This window comes from Antedon bifida, chromosome 8 (assembly GCF_963402885.1).
Source record: "Antedon bifida chromosome 8, ecAntBifi1.1, whole genome shotgun sequence".
In the NCBI taxonomy this organism is placed as follows: domain Eukaryota; kingdom Metazoa; phylum Echinodermata; class Crinoidea; order Comatulida; family Antedonidae; genus Antedon; species Antedon bifida.
This window is the reverse complement of record NC_136233.1, coordinates 8,708,735-8,727,814: the sequence shown is the minus strand read 5'-3', so window position 1 is coordinate 8,727,814 and position 19,080 is coordinate 8,708,735. Positions and strand designations below refer to the sequence as shown.

The window sequence follows — 19,080 nt, the reverse complement described above, 5'->3', positions numbered from 1 at the left end:
ATTCTAACCAACTGTATATACCATCGCGTAAACATTCTAGAAATAACGCGCGATTTACCGAATTTTGCCCTTACGTAAATTTATATATAGATAAACACAAAAAAAGGCAAAAAATAGCAGTAATTTGACGATGTTTTGCGAGTTGTTACGTCAAGTATCAACTACACAACCTTCTACGTTGTGTACCGCAATGGCCTGATCTACAAACACCATGCCGAGCCGCCAAATTAAAACGGTGTTTAGTCTCGACAGCAGCCCAACCGTATCGACTGATCGCGATATAAGATATAAAAGTTTGTGTCCGAGCGCATCATCTATTTTCGAGTAGTAAGTGCACTTTTTGTGTTGATTTGAAAGTTCATTTTATTATTCCAATACTCACATCTTAATTAACTTAATTCATATTTATATTAAAATGTTTTAATCCAACGACTGATTAACAGACGTCACTTTCTGATGCGCACCCTAGATTAATATTCACACAGCACAAAGTCCAATAACCAGTACAGTATTGCGCTTTTATAATACTTAATCATCCCATGCAAATTATGTTTAAGGCAGACAAGACCGTGCCGAGCACAGGTTATTGCTAGACCACACTTTAATTACAAAAGTAGCAAATAGGTAACAATCTTCCATACAAAAAACATTGCAAAATATTAAAACCATTGAAATAAAAAAAATGTAAATGAAAAAAAAAACAAACAGAAACAAAACGATTCCAAATGGTTTTATACATTGTTGAACATCTTACTTCGTTTTTCCGCAGCAATGTGTTTTTTATTCGATTTATGTCCACTTTTTTATTTTATCTATATGTATCAAATAATGAATAAACCACGAAAAACACCCACAATAATATAGTTTGGTATTTCATACTTTCGTTAGTGTTTGCGCGTATCATCTAACTATTTCACATCACAATTTTTGTTTAGCGTCTTTTACTTTCGTAAAGTCTGAACAGTCAAAAAGTAAAGTCTAAAATTCCATATCCAGTATTGCTTTCATTTTTTAGCTTACAAATATTTTAAAGTGAAGAGATAGTGTATAACAAAATCAATGGCCATAAAATAGTTCCGAATTTTGTTCTTGATACAATTTTTTTTTAAATAATTTACTTTTATCGGAGTGCGCTTTTATTATACATGAAAAGTATATAACCACTTATTAAGGCAGAAAAGACTGCGCGGAGCACGGGTTACTACTAGTATTGTTAATATGGTCTTGTGTATACTTAATGAAGGGCCAAATATAATGTAGGACAATACACATAAACAACTATTAAAATTGAAGATAGAGTTATTAAAATTAAATTGAATACTGTTCATACGATTGTACCTAACTTTACCTGCTACACAGTACTTAGGTCTAAATGTTAACTTTAAGAAAGTTTGTGATTAACAAAATTGTAACACTAGACAAAGTTGTGTACATTTCATTCCCCCTAAAAGATCAACACGATAACTTCTACGCAACTACCATAAGAGAACGGTAGAAACACTGAAAAGATTCATATTATATGTTTTAAATGGTGTTTACTTCCTTATTATTATTAAGGAAATTGGTAAACACTATATATCATCTACACATCGAATTATTTCATAAAAAAATAATTTATTCTAAAAAGCAATTGTTTTGCACCTCAATGGAAATAGAACTCTTTTAATTGTTTTTTGGTTTAAAATATTAAAGTTGACCCGATTCTGCTACTGCCAAAAGGTATTTATCTATAAAACTATAGCAAGTTATATACGTTGCTGTCTGCAGAAATACTGTACTTTTAACACCGTACACTGATAGATACCTCTTGACAGAATCGGCTGTAAAGTTAAAACCTTGTATTTAATCTTCATTTCATGTTTTTTTGCTTTTAATTTAAGGTTTATACCTTTTTAACTCCTATTTCTAATATATTACTGTAATCTTGTTCTGTTAATGTTATTTAATTGTTTGAGACCAAATAAATGAATGAATGAAACGTATATGTTCTTTGAAAATTACACTTATAAATAGTGAAGATGTTTTAAACATTAGATTGCAAATCTGTTTGCCCGTCTGGATGGAGTGGTTATGGTTCATATTGCTACAGACACATTTCGTCACGTGTGTATTGGGGATCAGCTAGAAGCGGCTGTCAAGAACAGGGATCGAATGTTAACATTGTATCTATACATTCATCGAATGAAAACGTAAGTAATGGACACCGACAACATTGCTACAACAATACTTAATATCCGGTAACAATCTGTACTGAAAAATCAGCTTTGCTTCTATAAATAATGGCTTTAGGATTATTTGGATTCCATATTCGGTTCGGTTTCTTATTCGTGGTGTTATGTTTTTCAGAGTTTTATTGGGGGGCTAATATATTCTGATGCATGGATTGGATTATACGAAGATGATGACGGTGATTATCATTGGGCAGATGGATCATCCTATTCTAAGAGGTAAGTGTCTGATTTTCATTTGTGTGGTTTCGCTACATAAAAACGTCTAAGGTGAGGGTGGTAATTGTCTGGGTGGTAATTGTCCGGGTGGTAATTTTCCAGATGTACTTTATTTCATAAGGAAGAGCGCAGTTGACACACTTCATTGACATTTTACAAAATATAGAACTTGATCGACCTGGTTTAAGACATAACGGTGGCCTATTGTTTTGTTTTCTTTTTATAGGATACTTAAATAGTGTTTAAACTTTTCATAATGAACAGCAGTTATGCATATATCATATCATATTCATTTTTTGTGTAGTTATTGGTCTACAGGTGAACCTAATCAGAACGGTGTTTTTCACGATCCTGATTGTGTTAAGATGCAAATATCTGACTACCGATGGAATGATATTGAATGTGACGACACTCAAATTGGCTATGTATGTAAGACACCATGTAAGTAGCCACGTCGTCAGTGATAACTTGCGATTTTAATTTTTTTAACAATTTATTTTGTTTTGCCATAGGCCTAAGCAATTTTTCAGGTTATGCCAAAGAATTATTATATCACCAGAATGGGTATTCCGCGATTTTTGCATGAGAAATTTGTAACAGAGAGTGATGCCCGCCCTCATAAGGGCGGATGTATACAGACTAAATAAGACTTGATTTAATAGATATTATACATGTCACATTACATAGAATTATGATAATATATTTTGCAATTGTAAAACATTTTATAATACATTAATAATAAACTAGTGTACATTCACTTCTACAGAAAATGATTTACTACCATGCTAAATTAGTTCACAAAAAAGGCCGAACAGCAACACCAAAAATCAACGAAGTGTTACTCAGCACGGCCCATTCTTTACCATTGCCGCATACTAATCTACGCCCGGTAAATTAAGTATTGTTTTTATGATATAAATTAGTATAAAATACATGTTATTAATAGGATACAATGTTAAATTTCATTAACATTTATTTGTTTTACCAGAAACAAGTTAAATATAGAAATATTATAAAACTATCCTTCGTGAAAACGCGTAAACACCAACACGCCCGGTAGCGCCCGGTTGATGAAGCGAACTGTTTATTCGGCAGTTTTTACTACATAAATTGCATGAAACGAACAATTAAAATATCCAAACAGCATTTAACATGATGTTGCATTTTTTATCATGAAAATACTACCGGTGGTCCAGCCTTAGATTAGTGTAACCGTCACAACAAGTTGTATACATCCTCACTTATGGCGGCGCCCTACCACATGGACAATATTACTGTTACAGGAAAAATCGCGGATTACTCATTCTTGTGATATATATTCTTTGGTTATGCATATGCGCTTCCTGTATGTTTTAGTTAAAGACACTATCCCTACATTTGTTCGATCTAATTTAGAGTCACAAACTGCATTATATTTAAAGATAAATACTATTTTGTCCTGTTGTGATAATTTGTTTTGTCTTTTAACAGTCAAAAAGTAAGTAGGTCCCGCTATAAATACCAGCATATCGCGCGTGGATTTATATGTTTTTTTTGCTTCTGTGTTACACTCACTTTCGGTCGATCATGAAGAAAAGTTTTCAGCAAAAATACCGGGTCTTCCCCGATTTTTATTAACAAAATGTTTAAAAGAAAACCAAAGTTCCATCAAAGCCTAAACTTGTTTGCAAACAATGATGACACCGTGCCACGTCATTGAAATTTAGAGTATTATTAGACAGACAGATAAGCATGGAAATGAACGTTTTCATCACAATAAGGCTGCAATACTAAAAATAGTGTGCTACGTCTTATGTTTACAACGGGCACTCGGACAGACAGATAGAAGATTTAAAATAGGAAAAAAGGCTGACATTTGAAGTATATAAACAGACAAACATGACTGAACTCGAGTCTTAGATTTCCAACTTGCGACAAACAAAAATACCATATAATATAACAGCTTGTAAAGTCTGAGATTTCTTAACATTTTCTACTGTTGTTACGTTAGTGGTTACATTTTGTTACGTTAGTGGTTAATGAAGTTATTTACGTTAGTGGTTAAACTGTTACGTTGGTGGTTAATGGATTGTTACATTAGTGGTTAAACTGTTGTTACTGTCGTGGTTCGGGAATCCTTAATATTGATTTGCTAGGTTTAGACCATTAAGGTTTGGTTTGTGAAGCCATGTATCCCATGCAACAAAACAATACACAAGATGAGGCTGTATTTACTCTGTATCGTTTATTTTTCTAAACAGGAACAAACCCTGTATAAAACAACGTCATAATTATTATGTATCAGCAGTGTAATATAATTCAACAATAAAAACAATCACAAGCAAGCTTACTATAATATGGGCACTTCACTAATTATCAATTAGTATTACTGTATATAACATTTAACGAACTTATACCTGGATCCAATACACCAATTTCATACTACTAATCACGTCAACCTGGTAAGTTATCCAATTAACTTCAACATGGTATCTAGTAAGACAAAGGTGTATATCAATGAGAAATTATAAACAGTGAATTCATTGTCGTTACAAATAATGAACGATAACAACTTAACTCGGTTATGCACATGGAGTAATACTGTAAAACATTATGGTTGTATAGAAAATATCTACTCACAGTATTGGCGAGAATCCACACTTTAAAGAAATACAGTATATAACATGTCTTACTCAGACAACAACTAAAACAACTTCTGCAGAACCAACGCTCACGCAGCCTATTCAATATAATCATTCACCTGATATGCAAATACGCCCGCGAATACCAGTAGTGAACAATAGCAATGCAATGCAATATATTGCGCCACCAATAATGTAGGTATAAGAAACTTCGGAAGCTTTCCGATCCATTACATTACGTTGGTGGTTAATGGATTGTTACATTAGTGGATGATTTTTGTTATGTTAGTGATTAGTGGTTGATTGTTGTTTGGTTAGTGGTAAAATGTTCCATTCCATGGTATGAACATACGACGCGAACTGGTAGTAGGCCTACATTTGTTTTCTAATGTTATGATAATGAATCATAGAACTTACGTGTACGACAAGGAATGACCATGTTTAATGTTTTAAAAGTAATACATATGCATTCTTTTTACGTCAACAATTGCATAGATAGTGTGATTATTTTGTTTAATAATAAAATCCATCAAGTTAATTAAATGTTAAACAAAAATACGTAAACGCATCACACACACACACACACCGATTCACTTATTTTGTTATTTGTGTTTTCTATTTTATACCAAGATAGTTTATTGTTTTTCACGCTGTTGATAGCCCGCTACGTCACAAGAGATGACTCATTTTTAAGCTGAAAGCAAGCAGCAGTTATAGTACTAGAGGTTGACGTTTTTGCTAAAATGCAAACTCGACTATAATTTATAGGTCCCAGCTGCTGGACCCAAAAAAGAGAGTCTATTAGGACACGTCATGCTAAAATTACAAATCCCAAAGCATTTCTGGTATTTATGAGTCCCATTTGACTGATATATATATATAATACTGTAATTCGCTGTCAGATAATCATTGAATTATTATCAAAACAGTCCATTAAAGTTTTTGTTTGTAATAGGATACTTCCACACTTGAAGTATCTAGGCGTGATGAAGTGACTCCCAGACTTGACCTTAGCAATAAAATAAAGTGACAGAAATTGGGTCTGTGTTTCATATCAAAGTTATTCACTTCTGTAACAAAAAAATAATATTTATTCACGTATAAAAAGAGAAAAAAAAAACCTTTAAAAATAACCCAAACCCATTGTCTGACAGACAATTTAAGTATTTTTTGCTTTAAATTACATTTTTTTCAGGTAAAATAACTATTATGTGACAATAAAATGACACATTCAAAACAAATTTGAAATAAAAAAAAATTTTCAGAAGGACAATATATCTTTAAAACTGTTACGTCAATAAGCGAGCAGCGTTTTTTGTAAGAAATATTTCTTGTTTAGTATATTGTTTCATTTATATTCTAATACATTGTGATTCAACTGAGAGTGCTTTGTTACTATTGCAAATTGTTATGATTATTATTGTTAATATTTTTGTTAACAGATTGTTCCATTGATAACTGTAAACATCTATCCTTTAACTTAAAACCCCGTAGTTGCAGTTGCTCGTCATGTGACAGCGAATATTATTTGTCATCATACGCAACATCATGTCAAGGTAGGTAATTAAGTACCCAATTTCAGCTCAGAAAAATCTGTTATCGTGCGTTAATGCAAATCGAAAATCAGACAACGCAAACTGTACGTCAAAATTTGGCTTATTAGCAATAGCTATTTTAAAACAGAACAGGATGTTTCTAGTTAAGCTGGTTTGCCATCCATTCCATGTTTAATCATTATGATATTCGATTTGTGTTTGTATGTTTACAGAATGTACCGTTATATCTAATTGTGATCTAAGAAGTTGTACAACATATTATGATCAAGTATGTATGAAATGTAATGGTGACTACGGAATGTCAATGGGACAAGCATACCTAAATAAGAATACAGTTTGTGAAGGTACTGTTTTATTTTGTTATTAATATATGCCTACATCGTCTAAATAGGCTATATCCTAATTATGAGTGTGACATCATCGAAATTCGATAACTTTAATAATATTACGACTATGTTTCATGTGTTTTCTCTATTGGTAAACACATTCTAGATGACAACCCTAAATTAATTCAACCTCTATTATTACCTTAATTTTGAACCAATAATAATCCAATATAACAAGTCACAACCACAACCGCTAGAACCACTAGACTTTAATTTTATGTTATATTAATCTATAATGTTGATAGAAAATTGTTCATGGAGAAGCAGCAGCACACTTTGCTATCCAGGCACATGTCCAGATGGAGAAAAGAGTTGTACATGTGTAACTGGCTTTTCCGGATCTGACTGTAGAACAAGTAAGACTATTCAAGAAATGTATTTGCAAAAACGTCCTACGTTGATTTACCATCAGTTTATCTGGCAAAAACAATTTGTTGTAATCACTAAGTCATGCATTTAATATAATTTCACATTAGGCCCCGAGACTCAATTTTAAAGGTTGTCATGTGACACAAGACCAATCTGGGAAGATTGAACATCTTGTTTAATTTTTAAACATAAATTGAACCATAACCTTCACTTTAATGCATATTTTTTCAACAGTGACATCGTTTGCAGATCCCACCATGGACTACTGTCTTTTAAAGATTCATGATACATCTGGTGGAACTATAGAACTTCAATGTGTAGATAGTGGACATGTATCTTTCGTTGGACAGTCAACCTTAACGAATATAGAGAATGACTGGAGAAGTTCTTACATTCAACCAAACGTATTACGTCCACCGTATATATCCGGTTTTGCGCTTGGAATGATTAGAGGTGTCACTGTAGCGACAATATATAATAAAGGTAGGTAAAATAATAATAACCTCCATATTGTTAATATACATTTAAACAAAACACGATTTATATTATCCTACTTATGTGGATTTCACAATCTAAGTCATGAAAAAAAAAACTAAAGCGACAATGTAGATGTAGGATATGTTATCTATATATAAATTTACGTAAGGGGAAAATTCGGTAAATCGCGCCTTACTTCTAGAATTTTTACTCGATGGCATATAAAGTTCATACTTTTGGTACTGATGTAACCCTGTTTACTAATTAAATTGAGGTAGATAATTAGTATTGACAATTAAAACGAATTTAGGTTCAACGATTTGCCCCAAATACAGGTGTTTTACGATCGTGGTATACACTGTCTAATAGATGTCCATCTTGAAAAATACCCGCACACAATAATACGGGGATGCTTCGCATTTTCACATCTCCTCCTACGATAATTGTTATAAATAGTTGAAAACCGGTTGATCAGCTCGAATACAGCATCATAATGTTAAAGACAGGCCGATTGTCTTAAACAAATACTATTTTGATAGATTTAATTAATATACGTTTATACAAATGTATTGATTTGCGATTAATGGAACATTCCAAATTATTTGGTTTAACCATAGAGGTATAGGCCTACCTCCATGGTTTAACACAAGTAGGTAAATTTATGGGCCCTTGGAGAATAAACATAAATAGTATTTCAATGCTGTACAATACTGTAAATAGGTATTAACCACTTTTGATCGCCATTTGAATCGCAAATTTCTTACTGTGAGTGTTGGTACTGTTAGATATAATATAAACAAAATATACAAATTAATGTTATTACTGTGAGTGTGGGTAGGCCCTACTGTTAGATTATAAACATATAATATACAAATAAACTTTATTACTGATATTTGCTCCTCAACGTTTGTATTAATTAATAATTAAAAGTTGGTACAAGTGGAAATTCTTTCACAATCTGTTGATTCGCGTCAACCAATTAAAGGGCAATAATCCAAAATCGTTCAACCGTGAGCCCTCATAGACTCTTTTCCCAGACGTTTTTTTGGTCCAGCAGCTGGGACCTATAAATTATATTCGAGTATGCATTTTAGCAAAAACGTCAGTCTCTAGTACTATAACTGCTGCTTGCTTTCAACTTATAAATGAGTCATCTCTTGTGACGTAGCGGGCTAGAGCAGCAGCGTAAAAATTGTTCCTCGTTGTACCTATCCTCTTCCTCATCCCTCAACCCTAATGTTACATACAAAACACAAATTGGGTTTGTTTATATCAGTCCAAATACAAAATGTGTGACTCATTTTGTGACAAGTTTCTCTTTCGGAAGTAATTCGCATGGTTCTAAGTTTGGTTGACTACATAAATCATTGTGTCTATTTATTCGCTTCTGTAAACGACAATGTATTATAGTCCTGCGGTACGTACATTTGAAATCTCCATTTTTTTCTCGCTGGAATTACTGTGTATTCGAGAACCAACTGTGGGCACGACCATCTAGTATACTGTAATTCATGGTCACTATTTGTGGTACATTTGGAATTTTAACTGAAACAGTGTTGCTTTTATTTTTTAATTCATGTTTATAAAAACACCTTAGGTAATACCAATTCTAAAGAGGTTGCCAGAATTCCATGTAGTGATCCAGCCGATAAAACTGCCCCACAACAGAGCGTCTACCATTGTGGCGGTGTGGATACGTTGGATTTAACAGGATGGACACTAACTACAGGTGATAGGTAAATATTGCAGCAGACGACACAATTTATCTTGTTAACGAATATCGGCAAAAAATCTCCTTTTTTTTCAAATTTTAAACATTCAAACACACTTCTGAACAATGTGCTTCTGGTTGCTACTGTTTTCTTTGAAACTACGGTTTTATCAGATAAATATTTTTTTTTCCGATCCAATTTTTGGTCAAACTGAATAAGTGTTATGTGACCTTAAAATGACTCATTCAACAAACAACCTTCCTTTACCAAATATCATATTTATTTTAACGTAAGCTATGTATTTTCTTGCTTGTGTGTGAGACGGATTTGGTAATTTATATTTATGTTTTTTTGTAGAATCACAATTGATATAGATGTAGAAAATGGTGGTTATGTAACTGTTGAGAACCGTGACACAAACGGACGGTCCAATCGTTATTACAATGGACGCATTCTCAGACGAACCGGGAATTATGTTTTTGACTTCATTGACCCAGCTCATTGCGCAGTCATGTCATCTTGTTCTTCGCAAACATTTAACTGTGGAGAAGATATCACAAAACAGGTATTCTTTTACTGTCACCTTGACACACACCAGTTAGTGTAGTGAATCAACCATTCTTTTTATTTAGTAAGTATTTCAATTTCAATTTTCAGGGGAACATTTCTGTAAGTTGGTCAGGGTGGACTGATCTTGATTCTGATGTCAAGCGATATCAGTATGAAATTAGACAAATGTCAGTGCAGTCTAACGATAAACTAGAAGAAGTTCTGACAGGAAATCCGGTTGCAACTTGTTACAACAATGGGGGCACTCATATCATGTTACCTCATCCTGGTATGTATCAGCTATTATATTAGAGTATTATTATTACTACTCAATGTTATACCTAAACATACATTTGGATTAAACGGGTCATGAGTTACACTTCAACAAACCGTCGCCTAGTATTATACCTGAAAGGTTTATCTACGTTACTGCTCAACTACAATCACGCAATCTTCCCTTCACAATAACTTACCAGTGTTGTGATACCAGTCTGTAATCGGGGACTTACCCTGTCATGAGGTAATTTTCCGAATGATCGTCAAATCAGAACGGTACTGGATTTGATCTATTAGCGTTCCTACTCCAAACTAGTCATCCATTCATTGAAGCTCTAATGAAGAATAGCTATCCGGTGGTGGTGACTATAGAATGGTCCCTGGGACAATGACTATACTTCGGCTTTAGTTGATAGAAGATTTAACTGTTTTGCTAGAAAAATACAGTATACGATGTTTAACTATATTAGTGTAAATAGGTAGATGTAATGACATCCAAGTGATATTCTTAAAAAAGCGTTGGCATCAACAATAATTATGAAAAATTAATTAGTAAACGATTCACTAATTGATGCCAAAACTCAGGATTGAAACATATACTTTAAGTATTTAAGTCTAACGCTAACCAAACTGAGCTGTAACGTAACTTTAAACAATTATGTACTGAAAACAAGGCCAACATCCATTAAGTCGCGTTCTACAATGCATAGTGATACCGGACCGACATACAGACAGACAGACCGACAGACAGACCGACAGACAGACCGACCGACCAACGGACCGACATAGTGAACTATAGAGTCGCGTCCACGCGACTAAAAATAATTGCCAGTAGGTCTTGGTAATTGTGATTGGAGCCGCTGTAACATAGTGGCAACGAACCATATGAGTCAGGTTTATTCACCCTCAATTTCCCTGACTAGATGGTACGCTCGCTTCGCTCGCGTCGTCGTGCCCTCAGAGTTCTCGAATACATAGTAATTTCAACGTTAAAAAACTGGCGATTTCAAATGTACATACCGCAGGACAATAATACATGGAACGAATAAATAGACACGGTGATTTATGTACTCAACTAAAATTAGCTCCCTGGGAATTACTTCCGAAAGGGAAACTTGAGACCAATTGTTTGAATTAAATTTAAACAAACTTAATTTGTGTTTTGTATGTAACATTATTAATTGTTTTCATGTTTTACAAATAATATACCACTAAACACAGTAAAACATTGCGATGTAATACTTAATTGAAACTGACACCGTCAGAGTCGATTGAAATAGTACAGTACATGTAACGATACATCACTACAACCTTTATATTTTTTGTAATTACAGTATTAATTAATACAAACGTTAAGAAGCAACTGTCAGTAATAAAGTTTATTTGTATATGTTTATATAATGTAAAACAATTTGTGAAAACCACCTCTATTCGGAGAAAACGTACATTCGCTCTAATCGTTAATAAATAATTATCTAACTCAACTTAATTAGTAGGCCTAATGGTTTTCGCCGCTCGACATTTTAAAATTAATCATTGTTCTTTCTTCAGATATATTTATGATTAATTATTAAAAAGATGTCCTTTAATCGCAAAAATACATACAAATCAAAGATAGTTCTTTAATTATGAATCACATGCCCATTTTTTCACTAGTTAATTGTATACTATAAATATACAATTTTTAATAATTTATAGAAAATATGTTTTTGTTACCACGGAAACATGTAACAAAATAAAAATGTAAAAGCATAATAATAATAATAATATATACGAATTTGTAAAGCGCCAATTCCAGCAACAAGTGATAAAAGGCGCTGTGGACTAAGATGTTACACCTCTTTAACAACATTCTTCTCCCCTAAGGGTCCCGTCGTGTCATCGGCAGCCAACTACGGCGCCATTACAATTGAGAAAATTCTTCCAGTCTGTTGATTCGCGTCAACCAATCAAAGGGCGAGAATTCAAAATCGTTCAACCGTGAGCCCTCATAGATTCTCTTTTCCCAGACGTTTTTTGGGTCCAGCAGCTGGGACCTGAAAATTATAGTCGAATTTGCAAAACTGTCGGCCTTAGATACTATGGCTACCGCGATGAAAAAGTTTCCTAATGAATATGTCCTCTTGGGACATATTCATTAACGTCTGCACAATCAAATAAACTTGATTCGACCTGGTGTACGTTTTTACGACGAATGATCCGTAATGGTTATCGGCGAAAAAACACTTTAGATGATGAATGTTATAAACTGTATTATACAAACATACATCGACATTCACAATATATGTAAGACATGTGATTTATCTACATTCATCAAAACCTAGCAACGAAATTATGCTGCACACGATGACAAATGCTCGAAGCGTGGTAGAAATACGAACACGTTATTCAAACAAGTTCTAGATAATGTTGGAATGGTCAGACAAGCCTTCATTAACAACTCGAAGGCCCACTTTATTATTATTATACAGTATATCAATAATAATAATAGAAAATAATATTTACTTCAAATCAAATGCATAGCAAATGATGTGTTTTCGTACACAATTATTACATTTCCATAAAAGACTGCTAAACCTTCCCCACCCCACCCCTCCAACACCCCTCACCCAACACTTCTAAGTAAATAAATTAATATTCTCAATTGCTCTATCACTTCTTACAATACATTTTTTTGTGTTATTATATGTTTTGTAATGTACATTAAAAGTTTGTTAAATCATTTGTCGTTATTAGTTGGGATGATTAATCTACAAGAAGGAATTATCTCAATTTTGACCCCTAAAAAATAAATTAATAAAATAAAATTTATGTTGCATTATTTCCATGTATGCACTTATACATATTATAGCTAAAAAACAAATACTTTGTCTTTAAGTTTTTTAGAATAAACTCAAGCGCGTTTGCTCATTTACTACATTTTTTTTAGATAATGCCCTGTAAATCAGGGCAGTATAGTCCTGCGGTACCCAAAAGCGCCAGATTTTTTACGCTGAAATTACAGTGTATTCGAGAACCATCTAGTTGTTTAAATTCATATTACTCTTAAGTAGATATATATTGCATATTTAGTCATTTTTGTCATCGTTATTGTCTTGGCCCTTGGTACGCATATCATTACACAACTGATACTGAAAACTGCATTAAAAACGTTGTAATTTACTACTGCCGAAAGTGGGATTGAAACAAGGGACCTTTAAATCTTCATTCTAACTCAATCTCCGTCACTAAAACGATAACTTAAATGCACCAAAAATGGGTGTTTGATCTTAAATGGTCTACATTTGAAATTGTACATAGCTTTCTATTGAGAAACAGTAGCTTGTGCATAGCCTAATAGTAAAATAAACCTTTATCTTTTTAAGGTCTGTTTTCAGTAGTGCTAGAAGTGTTTGATTTGGCAGATAATGTACAACTTGCTCGGCGGTTTATTCTGTTTGATGACATCAACAACGTAACATTTAAAACGGACACAGCGTTACAGGTGACGTCAGCTTCTGTGGATACAGGATTTGAATGGTTGACTGATTTACATTCAAATGTACTTGTAGATTGGACTAACCATTACATAAATGAATTTCATCAAGTAAATAAATTGCTGAATGAAATCGGAGACTACTTTAGCTCTGAATTACTACCAGGTAAGTATTAAGTTTCGTTTCTCAATTTTGTTTTTCTTTTCAAAATTAATATTATTGATCAACATTATTATTAACTACTGATTTATTCAATGCCTACAGATTATAACGAGCTTTTTTTTATTGTTACTCTTCTCTGAATGTTAGTAACTTTTTTATTTTATGTCTTTAGGCACATGTTGCCAATGATTACCAATAGTAATGTAATCACTGTCCTATCAGATCAGGCACAGGAGATTTTTTTGTGCACCAGTTAATCGGGGTGTAACCCTCTACTCGTCTCGAATAATGAACTGGGTTATTTTTTAAAGTGCACAAGCCCATACTGTGTACACTGGACCTGGTTTATTGTCTTTATTCGACCTTAAGACTTGACCCATCACCAGAACCACGAACTCATGACGATATTGTTGGCTCTTTAGGTACCCCGGGCATTTGCAACTATGAATACAGGAACATTGTTTTTTTCAGAATATGACCAATGGACAGGCACAAGAGGGAGAAATGCCATACCAAACAAATTAGGCGTTGTAAAATTTGAGGATACGTTCTCATCGGATCACAGTGGATGTGCAAGTTGCAATCAAAGTGCATGGAATGATGTTGGCATATCTACCTCAGAGTCTTACAATATTTCAAGAATCGATGGTGATTCAATAACATTTTGGGTTAGAGGAACTGACATAATGGGGAATACATTGGTTGACTCTGTAAAAGTTCACGTTGACTCCAGTGAAGCAATCATTCAAGATCTTTGGTTACTAAAAGACGGTGAAAGGAGCATTGCAGTGCACAATTCAGCAGATTTGCTTGAAATGAAGTTAGTGGCAAATACAATACATAATTGATTATAATCAACAATATAAAGTTATAAATAAAAAAATGATTATTTATTAATTTCTCTCTATTGCTGTTTAGCTGACACAACTCAGTCATTGGTAAATTATTTGATAAAACAAAAATGGCATATCTATCTTGTTAAATTTCTTTAACTGATTATATGATTTCATTTTTCAACTTTGTTTAGCTTTGAATTCCAATCATTTGATGCACATAGCGGTCTTAAAACAATCCATTGGGAACTTTACGATCTACATGAAGGTACTAGAATATATCTTGGTTCAGATCATCTCAGTGCCAACCATATCAGTGTAAGGAATTGTAACAAATATTTAATTATTCACAAAATGATTACACATTTGGTTAGAACATTATACACAAATATGGATAAGATAAGAATATAATCTATACTGAAGTTAATAATTAAAGCGTAAAATATTTTACTACTTAGTTACTTTTTACACTAAATTATTCCATATGCAGCATATTCCATTTTGCCTTTAGGCAGTTATAGCCAAGAGAACGGAATCATAGGAACTGTATCATCGCGAAAGTTATATTACTACGGTTGACAATTTTGGAATTTTGTAAACTCTGAAAATAATGTATTGAAATTGTTTTGAATGATGGTAAATTAACACTCTTTATCATTTAATAAACATGTAATATCATATTTTATTGAATTTTACAACGTTGATATACAAAATATATTACTAAAAATTGTAATTGTTTAGTTTTATCGAAAAATGGCATACAACTGCCGACAGAGGGTGCAATTTGTTTACTTCATTCGTGGCTAAAAACGATTATTTTTTGAATTGTTTTATACCCTACATTTCGAAAATTACAAGTAAAAAATAATGTAGAGTAGGCCAGACTATTTACACAAAATTTCTGATTGTTAAACAAAAATAAGTGATATAAAAAAAGAACAATAATTAAAGCTGTTTTTAAATCGAGTGACGTTTTTTGTAAGAAATATTTCTTGTTATTCTTGGTTTTCTGCTTTATTCCTTCCCTCTAAATATTTAGGATTCACTTACATGTCATCCACCGGATTGCATATGTATTCCGAAAGGAGATTGTTACGGAATCAACTACAGCTTCAAGCCAGACTTGAGTAGAATGAACTTCAGTGACGTGAAACATGATCAGGAAGTTTATGTGACGATTACGGTGACAAATCACGCAATGCTTGTGACAAATCTAACTAGGAAGGTATTTTATTAATCGGAATATTATTGGCAGTTTTGAAATCTATTATTTATAGAGTTAAACTTCCATTTTACTCGATTATTCAGGAACGTTTGTTTTAAAATAAGGCAAGACGTATATAAACAGTAGACGTTCACCAAACAAATAAATAAATAGCACAAATTATCTCGTGGTGGTTTATAACATTACATACTATAAATAAAAATAGTAGCATGATAGCAGAGTATATCAGAAACCTAAAGTGATATAATTGTATGCCAAAGTCTATAGATTAGGAAGACGAGTTTTTCTAAACGTACACACATACAAACATTTTCCGTTTTTGCTATGTGGTTTCAGAGCGCTTCTCTGTTAAAATAATGTACTTTTAAGATTATATTGAAAATGTTTTACACACTAGATAACTATAGATACATCTCCACCGCATGAGGGTACAGTGAGTGAAGGTATATCTGGAGAAAACGAGATTGACTTTCAGCAAGAATTGCAAATTAATGCACATTGGTCAGGATTTTTTGACAAGGAAAGTGGAATCAAGTATTACAAATATGGTATTAGTGACAAGTGCTTGACAATTGATGATTTTTATAATATTAACATGGTAAGTGACATCATCAGTATTTGTAATAGATTAAACAAGAATAAATCACTTTTTACATTACTGAATATACTGGTTTTTTTTTATATACATAGTAAATTCTACCTACCACTACTTCTTACCACTATTATTTTAAATGTGTTCTGCTTGATAAAATTGTTGTTTTAAGACAATTTTTTCAACAACTTCAACTTTTGGAATGTGGACAGCGCCATCGCCAGGAAAGTACTACTGTACTGTTGTTGCTTTCAACAATGCTGTTGACCCATCAAATCCAGTATGTTCAGATGGTGTAACGATTGACAGTTCGCCGCCATCTCTAGAAGACTTTATCGTAGAAAACATGTACGTTAGACCAGGACTTGTGACTATTAACGATGATAACTCAACAGTTTGGTTTATTGGTCAGGACCTGAAAAGATCACTTTTCGATAGCCCATCAGAAAAATGCATGTAAGGTTTACTAACTTTTTAATGTTTCGTAACTTTGTTACACCCATGTATAATAAAGCCCTTCCCTGATAACACATCATCGTTATGACGCATGGAGTAGAATTTGCTAATCTAGAATATCTACAGTATATAATATTAATGCTACTAAAGTGGTCGAGTAATTGTATGTATCTTCTCTGAAACCGCTGAATGGTACGTGCTCACATTTGGCACACTAATGTTTTTTGATGGGCCACACACGATAGTCTGTATCATTTTCCTGAATGTTAACGATAAACACTAAAAAAGGCAAATAATAACAGTACTTTTACGTCTGAGCGGCCATGTTTCGCGAGTTGTTACGTCACGTATCAACTACGCAACCTCTTCTGTTGACGTACCGCAATGGCCGGATCTACAAATACTATGCCGGATCTTGATTGATCGCATCGTTGGAGTTTTAATTAATTGCAGGTATCTCTGGAATATAAAGTATTTCGTAAATCACGGTTAGATCAGTGAGTTAAATGCCGTGACCTTTGATATCAATGCTCAGTACAGTCGAGTTCGAATTCGCGAAATGTTTAAATAATAAGTACCTCCACTTAAAGCAACAAATCAACATGGACCACAATCTAATTACAACATTACAAATAAATAACAAAGCTCCCACAAACAAAATTTCAAAATATCGAAACCATTGAATGAAAATAAACACAAACAAAACGAATCGAAATGGTTTGATATATTGTTCAATATGAAAACAACTTGCCACAACAATTACGGAAAGCAATTAATGTTTAGGTCGTGTTTTCGCAACAATGTATTTTTCCCTTGATTTATGTCCACTTTTTTATTGTATCTATAGGTAAATGTTTGCATACACAGCACTCTTTCTGAGCATAATCAAACAAAATAAAACGAAATAATACCACGAAAAACACCCTAAATATATAGTTTGGTATTGCATACTTTCGTTCATATCCGCGCGCGTCATCTAATTTCGACTACCACCACCACCATGTTCACTTTTTTTTGTGTTGATTTCAATTCCGTAACCAGCTGTATTTTTATTATTCCAATATTTCACATCTTAATTCTAAAAATTAACAATTCATATTTTATCATTTAAATGATTGATAGAGTTGCGTGCATGTCTCTCTAATCTACATCTTGTCCTCTTATTCGACATGTACCTGTACGTTGTCACTTTCCGATGCGCACTTTAGATTAATATTCACAAGCACAATTTTTCTTTAGCATCTTTTATTTTTTTAGCTTACAGATGTTTTAAAGTGAAGGAATACTTCGTGTTTAACAAAATAAATGGCCGTAAATTTAAAAAAATAAAAAATTTGGGGTTTTTTATATAATTAATTTGTCAGAGTACTTATATCAGGGAAGAGTGCGCTTTTAACCACATATTAAGGCGGAGCACGGCTAACTGCTAGTGGTAACTCTAATTTTCAGTAATATCCTGTTAACTAAAGACGTTTTTTTCCAATAGTTCTTCTTCACGCAAAATCAATGAAGCAACATTATATATGATTCCAGTTCTATTTTCAAATGGTACAATCAGTATTATCAGTAATTTAGAGTGTTTGGAGAACAAGCCATTATCTACATACTTGTACTTGAGGGAGGATAGATATGTAAGTAATATTCTTTTGTGTAAAAAAAACAAATAAATACTTTATTTCATATTATTCACAATACACATATATTGCACATAGCCAATTTCAGGACATTGTTGTTTGTTTTATTTTGCCGCCCGTTGTATTAGTAGTTTTACACTTTTAATAGTGGTTCTATTGCAGTTGAATGGTCCCTGTAAAATAGTATTTAGATGTAATTTAAGGATCTAATATTATTTTATTAAAAAATATCATAAATATTTCTTTGATACAAAAATATTACTTTATCTTCATAAATAATAAGTCAAGCGTACTTTCTACCTACGTTTT

At 32.9% G+C, this 19,080-nt stretch overlaps 1 protein-coding gene across 1 annotated transcript in view; it reads left to right on the top strand.

Moving 5' to 3' along the window:
* Positions 1-2,398: 2,398 nt before the first annotated feature.
* The window catches only part of LOC144850531 (uncharacterized), a 38,757-nt gene continuing 22,075 nt past the window's right edge, over positions 2,399-19,080 (top strand). The window contains 16 exon segments of the mRNA XM_078707818.1: positions 2,399-2,447; positions 2,766-2,888; positions 6,511-6,624; positions 6,837-6,968; positions 7,256-7,399; positions 7,614-7,862; positions 9,454-9,592; positions 9,926-10,133; positions 10,226-10,406; positions 13,759-14,034; positions 14,503-14,851; positions 15,059-15,182; positions 15,904-16,089; positions 16,487-16,687; positions 16,854-17,137; positions 18,624-18,768. Coding sequence (XP_078563944.1) covers positions 2,399-2,447; positions 2,766-2,888; positions 6,511-6,624; positions 6,837-6,968; positions 7,256-7,399; positions 7,614-7,862; positions 9,454-9,592; positions 9,926-10,133; positions 10,226-10,406; positions 13,759-14,034; positions 14,503-14,851; positions 15,059-15,182; positions 15,904-16,089; positions 16,487-16,687; positions 16,854-17,137; positions 18,624-18,768 — 2,904 coding nt within the window.